The 16,886-nt window shown below is 38.7% G+C and overlaps 2 protein-coding genes across 3 annotated transcripts in view; both read left to right on the forward strand.

Moving 5' to 3' along the window:
• ppm1da (protein phosphatase, Mg2+/Mn2+ dependent, 1Da) overlaps positions 1 to 2,083 on the forward strand; it is a 9,322-nt gene extending 7,239 nt beyond the window's left edge. For both annotated transcript variants that reach the window (XM_016229290.1, XM_016229291.1), the window contains 3 exons: positions 149 to 330; positions 414 to 644; positions 1,574 to 2,083. In XM_016229290.1, coding sequence (XP_016084776.1) covers positions 149 to 330; positions 414 to 644; positions 1,574 to 1,951 — 791 coding nt within the window. In that variant the 3' untranslated portion in view covers positions 1,952 to 2,083. The remainder of the gene's footprint in view (positions 1 to 148; positions 331 to 413; positions 645 to 1,573) is intronic.
• A 1,381-nt stretch (positions 2,084 to 3,464) lies between these two features.
• The window catches only part of bcas3 (BCAS3 microtubule associated cell migration factor), a 232,294-nt gene continuing 218,872 nt past the window's right edge, over positions 3,465 to 16,886 (forward strand). The window contains exons 1-7 of the mRNA XM_016229261.1: positions 3,465 to 3,538; positions 4,240 to 4,328; positions 4,535 to 4,589; positions 4,824 to 4,899; positions 5,535 to 5,641; positions 7,393 to 7,474; positions 11,171 to 11,243. Of these exons, the coding sequence (XP_016084747.1) occupies positions 4,258 to 4,328; positions 4,535 to 4,589; positions 4,824 to 4,899; positions 5,535 to 5,641; positions 7,393 to 7,474; positions 11,171 to 11,243 (464 nt within the window). The 5' untranslated portion in view covers positions 3,465 to 3,538; positions 4,240 to 4,257. The remainder of the gene's footprint in view (positions 3,539 to 4,239; positions 4,329 to 4,534; positions 4,590 to 4,823; positions 4,900 to 5,534; positions 5,642 to 7,392; positions 7,475 to 11,170; positions 11,244 to 16,886) is intronic.

Raw genomic sequence — 16,886 nt, forward strand, 5'->3', positions numbered from 1 at the left:
TGCTGCTGCTGCTGCTGTATGTGTCCTAAATGTTAATCAAGCATCAGAATAAAAAGAGAAAATCAGTCACTGCTCCTGACTGAGCAAACAGTGAGATTTCACTGGTATGTAAAATGTTATAATTTAATGCACATGAATGTGTCTTCAGGTGATCTGTGGAGTTACGACTTCTACAGCGGAGAGTTTGTAGTGTCACCAGAGCCTGATACCGCTGTTATCAAGCTGAATTTGAAGCAGCACCGTTACGTCATCTTAGGCAGTGATGGGTTATGGAACATGGTATCACCACAGGAGGCTGTGTCTATTTGCCAGGAAAATGACTATGCCAAGGTGAATCATTTAAATGTATGCTTCAGGAAAGGTCTTGATTGTGTTTTCGAAACGTTTGCTTATCTAAATGTTTATTCCAACAGGCAAAGAACCAAAAGGAAAATGTTTCAAATGCTGTTCTGCTCGTAAACCATGCCTTACTGAGATGGCGTCAACGCATGCTCCGTGCTGATAATACCAGTGCCATTGTTATCTGTTTGGAGCCGTTCGGGACATCCGCTGAGTGTTTGCCACCTTATGAGACTGTGTATAATCTACAAGGACCAAAGTGTGGCTCCGTTCCTAAATCTTGCACCAACTCTTTGCCCACTCAGGTTAGGAATGTTTCAGATTTTCTATTTTAAGGCATAGTAGACCCAAAAATGAAAATTTGCTGATAATGTACTTACACCAGGCTATCCAAGATGTAGAAGTTTGATTCATCATCGGGATATATTTGGATAAATATAGCAGTACATCACTTGCTCACCAGTGGATTCAATGCAGTGAATGGGTGCTGTCAGAATGAGAGTCCAAACAGCTGATAAAAACACCACAGTAATCCACAACAGACTGTTCACCAATTGACGTCTTCGGAAGTGAAAAGCTGTGTTTATAAGAAACAAATCCATCAATAAGGCGTTTTCACTTTAAACTGTTGGTTCTGGCAAAAACACCAGTCCATAATCCATAATAACGCTTCCTCCAGTGGAAAACATCAAAATCCACTGACATATTTGTTTAAAACGGTTTTGGACTATGTTCAGTTGTTAACAGTGCTTGATCTGTGCATATTTCTCTCCTGATTTAGACAAGACAACATTTTCACTGGAGAAATCTATATTATGAATAGAGGATTTGTATTTTAGCTGAAAGCAAAAAATATGGTTTTGTTAATTATAAACACACAGCTTGTAGATTATTATGATGTTTTAATCAGCTGTTTGGACTTATTCTCACGGCACCCATTCACTGTATAGGATCCATTGGTGAACAGGTGATGTAATGCTGAATTTATTCAAATCTGTTCCGATGAACAAATAATCTCATCTTCATCTTGGGTGGCCTAAGGGTGAGAACATTTTCTGCAATTTTTCTTTTTTGGGGTGAACTGTTCTTTTAACAAAACACCAGTATCCATTTAATTAATTAAGGCCTGCTTCATTTTAAAAGGCGGTTGTTTTTCTTTTGTATTATATTGTGGATTTTGATTCAAAATAACACCACACTCAAGCTTCATATATAGTTCCTTCTTTTTTTTTAGGTTCCTGACGTTCAAGTACAGCCAATCCCAGAGCAGCATAATGGCAGCTGTGAGACAAGCATGATATTTGAGTCATCTCCGGATAGCCTTACAAACTCTGAAGACCTGCCTTGTAATGACTCATTGGAAAATGAGGCCCATTGTGACAGATTGCCTACAGGCAAGCGGGTGCTAGAGGACTCCTCCTCACCTGTGCTGAAGAAACCCCGTCGTAGTTTGTCCCAGTCCCCTCTTAAAGAGTCCTCATGTACATCCTCAAAGATACCGAGCGCACAGTCCTCGGCGAGGGGTGGTGGTGGCGGCAATGGTCAGAAACAGTCTGAAAATGTCCAAGCGCTGCTTCAGCAGCATGGGAAGACTACTGTATGTGTTTGCTGACATTCATGGTCCTATAACAATGCAATCTGTACATTCATGCTGGACAGTCAGACTCTGATATTAGTTGATATAAGCTAGGGTGACCATACGTGCCATTGTCCCAGGACGCGTCCTGGCCAGGATTTCTATATTGCCTAAAATATCTAGGTTTTGGCTTTGTTTGCGTGTGCAGACCGATCGGTGTATGACATCAAAATACCTCGAGAGCATTTTGAAATTTTTCTGCACACGCAAACAAAGCCAAAACCTAGATATTTTAGGCAATATAGAAATCCTGGCCAGGACGCGTCCTGGGAAAATGGCACGTATGGTCACCCTATATAAGCTACTGAGAAACCAAATCCTGAAGCAAGTAACAAATGTCAAAAGAAAAAAAATATCACTCGCTTCCATTCACGACACTCAAGTTTTAGTTTATGTTAGTGTTATGTTGTTATACTTTATATTTTGCAGACTAATGAAAATGTTTGATTTTTTAAAATGAGTTTTAGTTTTTCCTCCATTGTGTGTCCACTGCTCAGTTCTGTTATGCTTCAGGTCAGTCAGGTAGACGTGATGGATCAAATAGGGATTTTTGCACTTTAAGTTGAATTTGTGCAGTCTTTGTGGAAGATTGTGGGGAAAAAAGAAAGAAATTCTATCTTCTGAGAAGATATTTCCCTGCAGCTTACATGTCACCTGTTATATTTCATCTTTTTGGGAGCAATGCTATGGTTTTACTGAACAAGGAGAATGGTTCATCATTTCTAGTGTTCACTGGTATCTTAACCCCGTGTCATAAGATTTAATGCTAACATTGTATGCAGGAATGAACTTTATGAATTATGCATTTTGAATTTTAAGCATTATGGTTATTTTAATGTTTCCAAGGATTTCATTAACATTGTTTTTTTTTTTCTTATGATGGGAGAAATTGTCATTCTAAACTGAAGGTGCTGCTATGCTAAACAGGTCAATAAAAATGTTACAATAAAAACTGTATGCTCTTTAATAAAAATATTGGAAGTTGTTATAGGGACAAATTAAAACAAGAAATAGGATTTCAATTTGTTATTTTAATATAACTAGTTTAAATAATTTAAAGACGTCCTTTGACGATAAGAACCATTATACATTCCTTCATAGTTTCCAGTGTCTAAAACTTCGTTTTTTTTCCGAAAGAAGCCGAGGCTGTGCGAAGTAGCTCGGTTGGTGATCATCACGCGATACTTCGATGTAAATAAACACATCAGCGTGACGTGATGTAACATGCGCGTTTATCCAGGCCTTTGTGCAAATGTTCAAATGCGGAGATGCTCATATGAGTGTGAACCAAACAAATATTGCTTTATATAACACTTCATCACGATGTTAATTTGAACAACGCGTCAGATTCGTTCAGCGAACAAACAAACCCAAACAGTCCCTGCCATCCACTATTGGTCAGAAAGGGCCAAGTGCCCACCTTTGTCCTAACACTATTGGCGGTCTGTCTCCGACGCTCATCTCTGATTGGCCAAGGCATCTGTTGTTTCCGCTGCATGTCAGCTTCACTGTGGCGTTTTGTGAGGACTTCTGTTGATCCGAATTCAAAACACAAAACCTCTGGTTAGTACAAATGTCGCATCGTTAAACATTCAACTGCACGTTTCTTACATACATTACATATATATTTCTTTCAGAAAGTGAGAAAAGTTATTGTCACTACTCAGTTTATTGTCTTTGAAGCGTTGAAATGGCAGATAGCGGTATTGGCTAAGCTAACAGACTGGAGATTATCAAGTCGATATGATGAAATGTTGAACTGACTAAACTCACAGCTGTGTTTTCTCTGACACACTCTTGACATCTCTTTGGACATTGTCTTGGATTAAATGGTTAAATCTATGGTAAAATGTAAAGAAATGAAGAGCTACTTACATTATTATGATGGTGATAATAATGGTATATACATCCTATAGTTTGGTTACTAGTAAATATTGCTGGAGTTGATTGAAGTCTTTTCTGTAGTTTATCTCGCTTGTCGTAACAAGTTTGTATTATAGATCGTTTACAGGATCAATACTTAATAGGAATGGGTCTGTTGTGCAGATTGAACTGAGCCAGGCACATATGTGTCTGATTTGTTTACATCCATCTGCAAGGTGGATGATCTGTAGTGGTGCAGATATCATTTGTAGCCTATTACTTCTGTTGAATTTAGAGTAATACTGAGATCAGAATGATCAATTAGGCATCTCTGCAGTAATGTTTATTGTAATGCTCATGTGAAAATCATGACTCTATCTTCTCATGCTCTGCTCCAACAGGATCCTGAGTGGTTGGCCATGGCGTCTGACTCCCCGCGCAGACCGAGCCGCTGTGCTGGTGGGGTTGTGGTTCGAGCACAGGCTGCAACGTAAGACCATAATGGCTCATTTGTGAATGAAATTACAGTTGTAAAGCCAATTCAGTGATCACTATTGTAAATGTTGAGATGTTGGTCCTAATAAACAAAATGGTGATAAATATTGCATTGCTGCTCAAGCTTTTAGGTTTAAATGGCCAGGTCTCTTCTTGTGTGGTTATATTATTTTCATGAGAATAGTTTTTACTGTTTTGCAGAGAGCAATCATACATGGAGAGCGTAGTTACGTTCTTGCAGGATGTAGTCCCTCAGGTAAATGTTTTTCCTTTAAATTATGCTTGTAATTTTGTGTACAAAACTGGAGATTCACTTTTTTATGTGTGTTGTCGTTTAAAGTTGGATAATGTTTAATTTTCAATGTATTTCTGTTGTAAAAACGTTGAGAGCCTATGAAAGACTCTTTTTAGACATATAAGTGATAGATAGTGAGAGCAAGAACAATTTAGTTAGATGATATCTAGCCTGTATTAATCTTTGAATTTTCAGGCATATACTGGGACACCTCCAAATGATGAAAAAGAGAAGATAGTTTGGGTCCGCTTTGAGAAAACAGACATCAGTGGTAAGTTTGTGCTGCATGTTTTGATTCACTAAAAGGACCAGCTCATATGAATCATTTGTTTGTTAGTCAGACTATATCATATTGGTCATGCTGCATGTTTTTGGTTCACTAAAAAGAACTGGCTCATAAATATTTTGACTTTTTTTTTTTTATATAAATTTGACTTAACCACATTTTTACAAAAAAGTTTTAACAAGCATTGAGATGTTCCACACAAATCCTAAATGTGGTTTGGGGCTAGTCATATTGGGTTAGCAAAGTTTTTGGTTGCACCAACGTTGGATCATCTTAAATGCTGACCATGCTCCTCAATCCAGCAAACATGTCATGAGGCATGCATAGACATAGCTTTCCTAATTTTCCAGTTGTATTGGCACTTGTATTGACAGCCATGGTCTTTTTTTTTACACTTTCTTTTTGTCAGAAGAATAAAAACAGTGGCGATCAGAAAGGTGCTATATTTGGCCACTTTTGAATCATTATTATGTGTTCCATTTTTCTAATCATCTGCATCTTGTTTGTTTATTGAGCTGTTTACAACTTACGTCAAGCCTTTGTGAATTACTTGCTTTGTGAATTATTTGTTGTACTTCTGTGTCATTTCCTACAACTTGTGTTTCTTGCCCTGTGTCCAGATGTGGCTCGCTTACCAGAGTTCCAAGAGATGCACGGCAGCGGCACTGACCCGCCTCTCTGCTTGATGATTGGATACACTGATGGAATGCAGATTTGGAGCATATCAGTGAGTACATTTTAAATGGTCTCTCTTGCCTGCACTACACTGGCTGCTTCTGAATATGCATACTTGCTGACTATGTAGTAGGCTAAAAATAGAATGTGAAAAGAGTAGTATGTCCGAATTCACAGTATTCATAAAAGAGTAGGCAAAAATTATTTGGATAAACTACTACTTCTGGTGAGATTCTGACTTGCACAGCCAGTGGACACTGTACTATCCCATGAGGCTACTGAAGAGAAGTTGTGAATGGCAGTGAAGTGATGCAACCAATGCTGTAGGTCACATGACAATGATAACATGACAAATATTCTGCAATGCTTTCATATAACACACATTCATACTATATAGAACATATTTTTTAACAGTTGCAAATTACACCACTTAGCATTTTTGGATGCAGCCAGCATGCTTTTCTCTAGACTACTCTTTCTGTATTGACAAAGCAACTGGAAATCATTCATTTTGGTGACAATAAGGTGTAGACAGCGAAGCTCAGCAGTGAAATCAATACTGTTGTACTGCCTACTACATACTATCTGGTGTATACTGCATTTATTGTCCTTTGTTTTGAAAATGAATACGGGAATTTGTCTTTTTTTATTCCAGTTTTGTATTTAAAATCAATATTTAGTCAAATATGACTCACAAACGACCTTAAAATTGTGTTTGATATTGCTCAGTTGCTGTGTTATGCTGTGACTCTTTTTCACCACTTGGTGTCGCCATAGACAAAGGCAAGGCTGTGTCCTGGAATACAGATTTTAGTATTGAAGTTGGGTGAAATTATGTCAAGATGCATGTTAAGCTCTGAATCATGTCAAATGTGAAAAGTAATGGTAACTAAACATGATATCGCTTCCCCAGTAAAGTAGTGAAAATGTCCATTTCAATTCAAAAGGTTTCTCAGACTTGGCTGTCTCAGTCATATGGTAGTAGAGATCAAGATATCGGTCATATTATGTGATTTGTCACCCTGACTAAGCCTTTATTTTAGAAAAAATGAAAGTCCTGACAGTTATCAATTTAGGAAAGCTTTGCACTTCCTTATGACGTGAATTTGGAAGCATCATTACAGACACAACATCTCACACTTTTTGTGAAAGTGTTGAAAGCGTCACAGTGTCTGGCTATAAGTTGTGTGCAAAGTGTTTGTGACAATTGCTGAACCGACACCTTCTGTAATGGCGTTGAAGGGAGGAGCAGGAGTGGCACTAGCTGTAGTACATTTCTGCATTCCTGTGCATTAGCATCTTGATGGAGCAGACCCAGCAGTTTTTTTTTAAGTATCTTGCTTTGGTTTGTCCACAGATGCCTGATGTTTATCTTCTAGTTGTTGGGTGACTCATTATCAAACCACATCACAGCCGCTGCAGACCAAACAGAGCATTGTGTGATTCACTGTCGAGTACTTTTATGTTAATGTTCCAAAAGGGATGCCACAGTATTGGGTGTTTCTCAGTTGGACACTCTGTGTCAACACTTTCAAACGGAATGTGTTAGCTGATGTACAAATACAAGATAAAATGCTGGAGCCCTGTCAACTCTGTACTGTAATTATAAGGTTGCCATTTTGTCTCGGGCCTGATAACCTTTGAGATGTGGCTCTGGTACAAAACCATATGCACCTCCAGAGTTTATGCATCACCACATTCTCACACCCACAGTACTCTTTGCTGTCTTTGAACTGAGTTTATCTCTGTAACATCACTGTCCGGTGGGTTTTAAGCATGTCTGTTTGTTTCTTCTCTCTGCAGCTGAACGGGGAAGCACAGGAGCTCTTCTCCGTGAGGCATGGACCTGTGCGAGCTGCTAGGATCCTGTCTGCTCCTTATATCAGTGAGTATCATACACCCCAAAAGCCTTGGCTTCACTCATTCTGCAGAGCCACATAAGTGCATGACTTTTATCATATAGTGGCCCCAACAAAATGTTTTTGAAATCTAACAAAAAAATTTAATACTGCATAGGCCTAGCAATATGCAAATCTTGGCATACATTACCATTCAAAAGATTTTTTTTTTTCAAGAAATTAATACATTCATTAATCAAGGATACATTACATTGATCAAAAGTAACAGTAAAGACTTGTTTCAAATAAAAGCTGTTCTGTTTAACTTTTTAATTCGCCAATGAATCCTAAAAAAGGTATAACGGTTTCCACAAAAATATTAAAAAGCACTATGCTGTTTTTCAATTTTGAGAATTTCTGGATGATCATGTGACACTGGAGTATTGGCTGCTGAAAATGAATCTTTGCCATCACAGGATGATAATAAATTACATTAATTTACATCACAATTTTACAAAAAAAAGTTTTACATTTACATTGCAATATTTCATAATATTACTGTATTTCTTATACTGTATTACTGTATTTCATAATATTACTCTATTACTTATTTCTGATTAAATAAATGCAGCATTAGGTAACATAAGTAACCTCTTTGAAACACACACACACACACACAAAAACCGAAACTTACAGATCCCAAACGTTTGAATGGTAGTGTAGACTGAACAGCAAGACAGTAGTGATGGGAAAGCTGCATAGGGTGAGCTTATGGGTCTGTCACGTGATGAACAATCGACTCGGAAAAACCCAAAGACTCGAGAGATGAACTAATCAATTCTCTTTCCGGCTCAGACTGCATAGGTTAAACTTATGGGGCTGTCACGTGATGAACGAATGACTCGGGAAAAACCCGAAGACTCGAAACCGGTGAACTACTTGACTAATTCCAGTACAGAACCTATAGGATGTTGCGCATGCGCAACTGAACGAATCACTCCCCGAGACGACTCGTTCCTCCTGAGTCACATTAAAGATTCGTTCAAAATGAACGAATCGTTCAAGAATGACCCAACACTACAAGACAGTTTCTTTTTTTTCTTTTTCTTTTTACTTTGGCATCCTAAGAAGGCACAAAAATTTGGTTGCATTACATTTTTTTATAATTGCTTTAAAAAAAAAAATGTAATTAAAAATATCCCCCCCCCCCCCAACTGCTTTCTAGAATAGACCTAAGCTCCATCTTAGGCTTATAACCCCTGCTAGAAGACTTTTCATTACTACAAGTAAAACTGCTGCTCTGAAATATTATTATAAATTCTACATTCCAGTGACATCTTAATTTTCAGCTTGTCAAGAACAAGCGTCCACCTCCAAATTGAAATATGTGTTGACAGAGCATGATCTCCCGCCACGCTTAAATGTTTTTCATGTCATGTTACATAAACGGCACGTTATTTTACATGTCATGTTTGTCACTATTATTTGCCTAGAAATTTGCAGAACGTAAAATCAGTTTTCGCAAGTTACATGCTTTTTCAAATCAAGCTAGACCGAGATGTGGCAATTTATACAGTTCCATGTCTCTCTTCCTTACTGGCTTTTCCATATATCATGTTTAAATTAAAGACTACCCTCTGTTTCTTAATAGCGCTGAGAGCTCGCCAGAGCCCCGCTGTTTTCCCTTCATAATATTAAAATCAGTCCTTCACAATTATGTTGGCGTGCTATCAGCTGGCTGCCTGGACTTTTACCGCCGCTCTGGCAGAGAGGAACTGCAGACTTCTGAGATTTTCCTTCTCTTTCATCACGGCTCACTCATTGGCAATCGCATGCCTGTGCTCATTCCATTTGTTAAAGAACGAAAATGAATAGTCTGACAAAAAATGCACGCTACATCTTACTAAACTAAAATGCACGCAACCTGATTAGGTATGCTTAAATATTAATGTTATGCCAAACTGTCCCTTTCACATTTTTTTTTCTTCCTGTTTGATGATTTTGCACACTTTGTTATGACCAAAACAGGATATTATCTGTTCAGATATTATATAGTCAGATTGTTTTAATCTAAATAAGTGGCATGGTCATATTCAAATGTAAAAACAAAAGGAACAGGAAATGCACTGAGTCGTATTGTAGTGTGACATTTATGCACAGAATTTGTGTTCTGTCCTTTCGGCAGATTTAAACAATGCACAATAAAGGCATTGAACGCCGGCTGGATTCAGATAAAAGAGAATGGTCATAATAAGAAGCAGCAGACGGCCGACACATGAGGAGAACGCTTCTCAGCTAAATCAAATGAATTTTACAAGTGGGGAAACTGATTGTGATCTGTTTGGAGCAAACAGTGTCATACTGTAGTGGGATTTAAAAAGAGTAATTGTTTTAGCTGGGTGAGCGGATTTGGAAAGTCCTGAAAATAGGTGTCAACTTTAATAATGCAAGGTCTTTCCCAGAATAAAGGAGGAAGTTCCGCTTTCTCTAAAAATGCAAACTGACTTTTTTTCCGCATCCGTTCTGTTTTTGACTTCTGCTGTTGTTTCTGCAGTGATTCATTTCCAGGTGACCGCTACGGATGGTCATATCCACAGCTGACCAAAAATCTGCGATTGCTTCCTCTCCGTTTAAATTTACCCCACTGCTGAAAGCGCACTCGTAAATAGCTGTCCAATAAATGTATTATTTACTGAAATGCAGGAAATTTGTTATGTCTTCCAGAAAACAATTCTCTCAATATTTCACAGCATAGATTGAAAACAGGCACTGGAAAATACAAATGAAAACCGCTTGTTTTAAAGTCCAGCCGTTTTTGAGACACACATCTACAGATGGAGAGGAGCAAGGGGTGGTTTTCTGCCCCTTAATTGTTCTTTCAAATAGAAGGCAGCTGTTGTCTTTTAGAGGCCTGTCGTATTTACATTATGATTGGATATCGTGACCAGTCGCAATGTCTGATGACAGAGAAGTGAAGACGGAGGAGAGGCCCTTTAAACTGTTAAGGTTTGAGAATGACACATTTGCACTCACACGCCACGCCACAGGGACCGTACGTTCCTGGAGTTGATTAGTGTCATGGCATGGCTACCCAAATTACAGCTCCACAAAGGCTAACATCTTCTTCTTCTATCCGGACATGAATGGAAGTTTTCCCCCTTCTCTTTTAAATCAAGAGAATTAGATAAGCATGGGATCTGTAAACTCAGTGCGACATGTTTTCTCCACCCAAAATATGCCTACCGGCCTTTTGCCATTCTGTAATTCCTCCGAAGCTCTGAAATTAAAGCCAGTCAGACAAAAGACTCCTCCTAAAGCTTTGAAGGCTTTCTCCATTAGAGTCGGAGGAGAAATGGTTTGCATTCAACACGTTGCACTGAGTGGCGTTTCTGTTCTCTGTCTCCATTTAATGTCTTGCATGCTGGTATTTTAATTTCATTTGATCCCCATAAGTCTCTGAGGAATAGGGCATTATTCTCTTCTATGTGAGGGTGTGTGAATGTCAAAGCTGACAGGAAAGTTTTTTTTTTTTTGAGGATGTTTTCAAGGCATAATTTTGATTACAGATCTCTTGTAATGCAATCAACACGCTTCCTGCTGCGGTAGCTGTTTTTTAAGCTCAAGTTCGGTGGGTGGGTGGCTTTGGCGGAGAGACAACAGGCCTCATGTGCGGGTGGCTAATGAATGTCCCTCTTTATGTGGGTCAGTGGTTAATGTTCCCCTTTCTGTCCCTCCGGCTGCAGGTTCCCTCAACACTGACAGCTTCGCTGAGAAACGGCCCCTCCTCAGCGTGTGCAAGAGCACGGGCTCTTCGGGGTGAGTGCACAATGACAGCGTCACTTCCACTGTCAGCTCGGCGCAGTGTCTCGCATGGTGCCGGAGCATTCATATCCACAGGTCACGTCTGGTTGTTTTTCAGCTGCACACAAGCACAGTTTCAGCACAAACTGAGGCTGATGGCAAAATAATATGAGTTTATCAAAAGCAGATGCATTTATTGTACATTTCTAAATTGCTTAATGTTCCATTTGTTTAGTTATTATCTATCCATCTATCCGTTCGTCCGTCTGTCTGTCTGTCTGTCTATCTGTCTATCTATCTGTCTGTCTGTCTGTCTGTCTATCTATCCACACACTAAGATTTTTTTTTTTTGGAAGAAATATAACAATCATTAAATTGACCAACATGTTAATAATATAATGTACTATGTTTAAATAATAACAACAACTATACAATGTTACTTTTTTTACTCTCTTTTTGATCAACAAAATGCAGCTGTGGTGAACATGGTAGAATTCTTTGAAAATATAAAAAATCTTACCAACCCAAACTTTCAAACAGCTGAGTGTATATACATATAGTTTCCATATATTTATATATGTGTGTGTGTGTGTATATAATTTAAAACATTTATTCTAAAATGAGCATTTTTCTCAGGCTCCTATTGCAAAGAACCTATACCTTTAGGAGCGTCAGAAATAGCGGTTTCCCGGTAACGGCTGTAATCAAAACAGCGCTGTGCTCATAAACGCTGCTTTATCAGGCGTTATAGGAAAGATTAAATGAAAATGACATCAAAACTTTTCTAAACACAGCCAGTGCCCTTCAAAGATACATTCATATAAAAACATCCGCGCTGCGTTTTGACTTTGAAACGTGCAGAGCTCATGTTTATTCAAGTTTAAGTTTTTTATTCATGTTTATATTGTCAATGCATTTTGGAAAATCTATTTGTGGCGGTCAGTGTTGATATTGTGGCGGGCCGCCACAAATAAATCAATGTATGGGAAACACTGTATTATTAATTAGTTGTTACAACTATTGCATTTAGCTGTTATTGTGAAGGTGTAGGCTGTGAAATAATTTTGTAGAGTGTAGACTTTTGGTCAGCTGTGTATTTTTATTTTTGATTTGAGAAAGGCCAGTTGAGGTTGAATGCAGGCCAGAGGCATTTAAGATCTTTGCATTTTCCCCCAAGTGAAGTTTATGGATATAACAGGCTTGTATCCATCTCCTGGCATGCACAACACGAGTGGAGACATGTAAAACTCTTCATGAGGTGAAACCTATGTGCTAATGGAATGTTCCGTCGTTGTCCGGTTTATGGCGTTTTCCCGTTTTAACGTGCGGTGGAGTCCAAGCCACATCCCTCAGTGTGTGCACCATTTAGATATTATGAGGTACAAATCAGTACATTTTAAAACCTGTAATTTGTTATACATAATAACCTGCATCAAAGGTCTGATGGGGCCAGGGAGTGGTCTGGAGAGAGACGGCCAAACCCTGCTGACTGACTGACCGACCCGGTCGGCTCCAGAATGCCAGACCTGCAACCTTGGACCCCTAACAGAGTCAAACTGCAGTCTGTGAGAAATATGCCCCCTTAGGGAGTGAGAGGGAGCAGGGCACATCAGTTATTGGCTCCTCTCCTCCCCTCGGCTATGTCTGCCACCTCTTAAAACGAACTACTCTGCTGCTGCTGCAAATCTTAACTCAATATTTCCTCCCGAGGAAATAGAATAAGGAAGTCTGTCTTCAGCACACTTTGATGGAGACCACCATCCCAGCCATTCCAAGACTAGAGCTTTGCTCTGCTGGCGCTTATGCAGCCAAACGCGCCGTGTCCGCCCTGACATGGAGACAGACTCTGACGGTTTGGCTTTGTACTCCTGCAACGCTTGGTCTAATGCTGAAAACATGCCTTGTGTTGAAAACCATAACCCTCTCCCTCCGGGTGAATGGTGTTGCTGCTGCTACGTTCCAGTAGAAGTGTTTGGTAAATAGCCTAGCTCTGTATTTTTTAGCTGCACTGTGCTCGGTTCTTTCCCCTTTACTGAAATAGTTCATAAACTTACCAAAGTCCTCACACGATTTTTAGTATATAATCTTTTTGAAATAACAGCTTTTGTCAACCACCAGTGTGGATGCTGTCTTGACACTCAAATGGAAAACAGATTGCAGTCTTGGCCGATACAGCACTGCTGGTTTAGAAGTTGGTTCACTCAGCTTTAGGCTTAGATTACAAGATTTGCAAATTAAAGGAAAACCAGAAAGAGGAAAAAGCATGTGTGCTAAATCCTTCGTTGCAGAACTCCAGCCAGACACATTCAACATAATTTTATCAATGGAGGGGATTATGTCTTAAGTCCAAACAATGTATGGATCTGGTGAATTTCCTGACAGCAATGTACACACGCCGCCCTTCGTGCCGTGCTACAGTGCCGGTAGGGTTTGCAAATTAGCAAGGAATGTATGTGCTATTCAATCCACCGTTGGCCCCCACTTGTATCTGGAAAGGATTTGATTTTCCACCATACCATTGTTATTATTTTATTTTTTTAAATTAGTGCTACAGGTATTACAGTGACCAGGTTGAGCCTGTGTTCTCTCATGCCAAATACATGCAACTTAGTTTATATATGCTAGCATATAGATGGAATGTAGCCATTAAATTCTCATTTTTAATTCATGAATCCAAGGTCTAACAACATTAAAACCCAAAGTTAAATAATTAAAAAGGTAAATAAATACATAAATAAATAAATAAAAATGAAAAATGGTTAACAAAATAATAATAGTAGTAATAAATTTTTTTTTTTGTTAAAAACATTTGATATAATCTCAGACAGTATCGGGAGCTAAGAAATTAAAATTAGTCATTAAGCTGGGTTTAAAAGCATGCCATTTAACCGTTCGTGGCTTCTGTAGTGAGTATGTTTGGAAAGGGTAAAAGTTCACCTCACAAGAGGCCTGCTTTTGTTCTCTGGATTGTGGAGAAATTAAGTTGTTGGGCAGGCAGAAAACAGTGCCCTCTCTTCCTTCCCCTCAAATTTCCAGATCTCCATGGTAAGGAAGTGGATGAATTTTTTCTTTTATTTATTTATTTTTTCAGTCCTCTAATGCAATCCTCTGTCATTGTGGAGATTACAGCTGGACCGCTGTCAGGGAATACAGCACGTGGAGGTTCAGAAGAAGGTCCAGTCTTCACAGGCGTAGAGCCATGATTTTTGACTCCACAGCGGCAACACTGTGCCTGGCTCTGGGACGGTGGCAAAGATCCAGTGAGGCTCTGAAGAGCAGAGCCTCATCCCACTGTCCACCCAGTGTTATCAATGAGATCTGTTTTTACTTTTTCCTTTAACCATGGCCCTAATTGTCCTTACCTGAAGCTGTATGCAAAATCCTGCTGGCACCCACTGCCTGCTTATTAATTACACAATAGCTGGGAGGAGCGGACATCACTGATGTCCAGTGACTATTTTTAAAGGGACTTAGCTAAAGCCTACTGTGCTATTAAGCTGTGCTTTTCATTGCATTTTTATTGAGATGTGAGAAATCCCTCTTAAGTGTATTAAATTGATAAATCTCTGAGCGTTTGTATTAGACATAGGATTATGGGAGGATTGGGAAGTGATGCTTTTAGAGCCCATGAGCTAGTTACTCTTGCCATCACACCCGGAACTGTGAGATCTCTTGGCTCAGATGGTGTGATCATGCAGAGATCAGTGGAGGTGAATAGGAGAGAAGTCAACTTTGTGGTAGGGCGAAAACAAAGTACATTTAAAAGGATAGTTCACCCCAAAATTCAAACTGCCGCGTTTCATCTTATAAATGAGATGATTTATAGTTTCTAATATTAAAGGAATAGTTTGCCCAAAAATAAAAAATTAGCTGGAGCTTTGCTCACCCTCAGGCCCATGTAGATGGGTTTATTTCTTCATTAGATCTGATTTGGAGAAATTTAGTATTGCATCACTTGCTCACATGTGGATCCTCTGCAGTGAATGGGTGCCGTCAGAATGAGAGTTCAAACAGCTGATAAAAACATCACAAAAATCCAGAAGTAATCCACACGACTCCAATCCATCAATTAGCAAGTTGTAAAGTGAAAAGCTGCATGTTTGTAAGAAACAAACCCATCATAAAGGTGTGTTAACTTTAAACCATCACTTCTGGCCAAAACAAACAAACAAACAAAAAGCAGTCCATAATCAATAATAATGCTTCCTCCGGTGAAAAAGTCTATCCCTGGTTGTCATCTTGAATTAAAGCTGTACAGGTGTTAATACTGAATGTTTAACATTATATTCATTGCATACATCCTTAACTCCTTTCTGCTGTCTGTTGTTGGTGTTTCTTTGTTTGAATATGGTGCTTATCACATGCTGTTTGGTATCGGGGAATTTTAACGAGTACGAGTACAGGAGACCAGTATCGGGCCTGATATCGCTATCGGTGCATCCCTTGTTCTAATAAAGGAACAAACTAATCTACATCTTAGATGGCCTGAGGGTGAGTAAATATTTAGCAAATTTTCATTTTGGAAGAATTTGTCTTTAAGTGGGTAAAATGTATTGTTTAGCTCTTTTGGTGTTTATTGTTTGTGTGTACACTACACTCCCAGAGTGCTGATAAAGTGTAATATTACATCTCTCATGCTACTGGCTCAATTGCCTGTTTTTTTTGGCCCACACACAAGATATAAAAATTAATTTGTCTCTTTCCACTGCCGTTGCATTTGATGCATGGGTCTTGCTTTAAAACCAGTGTTTGCTTATGGGTTCTTATGTGGACATTAAAAAAGATTAGATGAAATAAAACCTCTTTATGGTCATGAATTATCTGAGATGTCTAATTCTTTATTTGGAAGCTCAGGGAGTAAAAAGCAATGTTAAAAGTTTATCACTCCACCTCACACACATTCTCTTTTTTTGCCCTCTGACATTTGCGTTATTTTACCATATCTATCTTTTGCTTCATGTTTGAGTGTAATTTGAGCTAAGCATTATGATCTGCTGATAGGTCTGATAGACACAATCCTCACTCTTACAGTCATGTTAAAGATGAATGCATTTCCTTCCTGTGATGGATCCTCCACCCTTCAAGTTATTTGGAAAGTTCATGCCAGGTGCATCTTTGGGTCTCAGATCATCCCTGTGTGCTTTTTCATGCTGACTGGACGACCACATAATTTAAGCTCTCTGAGGATGGGAATCTCATGGCTTTGAAGTTTTCCCTGTTTTTCAAGGGCACTTGTCTCAGATCGGTTTTCCATGTGCATACATCTCCTTATCTTTCCGATTAATTGCAGAGGAGGCGTACAGGCGTGTAACATCATCCTTTTCATGATTGTGCAAATTTAGGAGTAATGTGCCCATTACCTTTCTTAAGTTAAAAAATGCATTTTTTTTTTTAAATAGGATGCTAGTAACCTCTTTTTCCTAGTACATTATTTTTAAACAATCCTGTTTTTATTTATTTTTTTAAATCTACTTCTTTTAATATACTAGTGTATATGTTTAATTATATATTTAAATTTAGTTAATTATTCATTTTAATCTGGATAAGTTTTTCTAGCACTTTGCATCACTTTGGGTCAACTTCTGTTGTTTTTAAATGTTTAATTGCTTGACATGAACAATATAGCAAAAAGGTACAAAGGTATTACTATCCCCCCCC

This window comes from Sinocyclocheilus grahami, unplaced genomic scaffold, assembly GCF_001515645.1.
Source record: "Sinocyclocheilus grahami isolate Dianchi unplaced genomic scaffold, SAMN03320097.WGS_v1.1 scaffold350.1, whole genome shotgun sequence".
Classification (NCBI taxonomy): domain Eukaryota; kingdom Metazoa; phylum Chordata; class Actinopteri; order Cypriniformes; family Cyprinidae; genus Sinocyclocheilus; species Sinocyclocheilus grahami.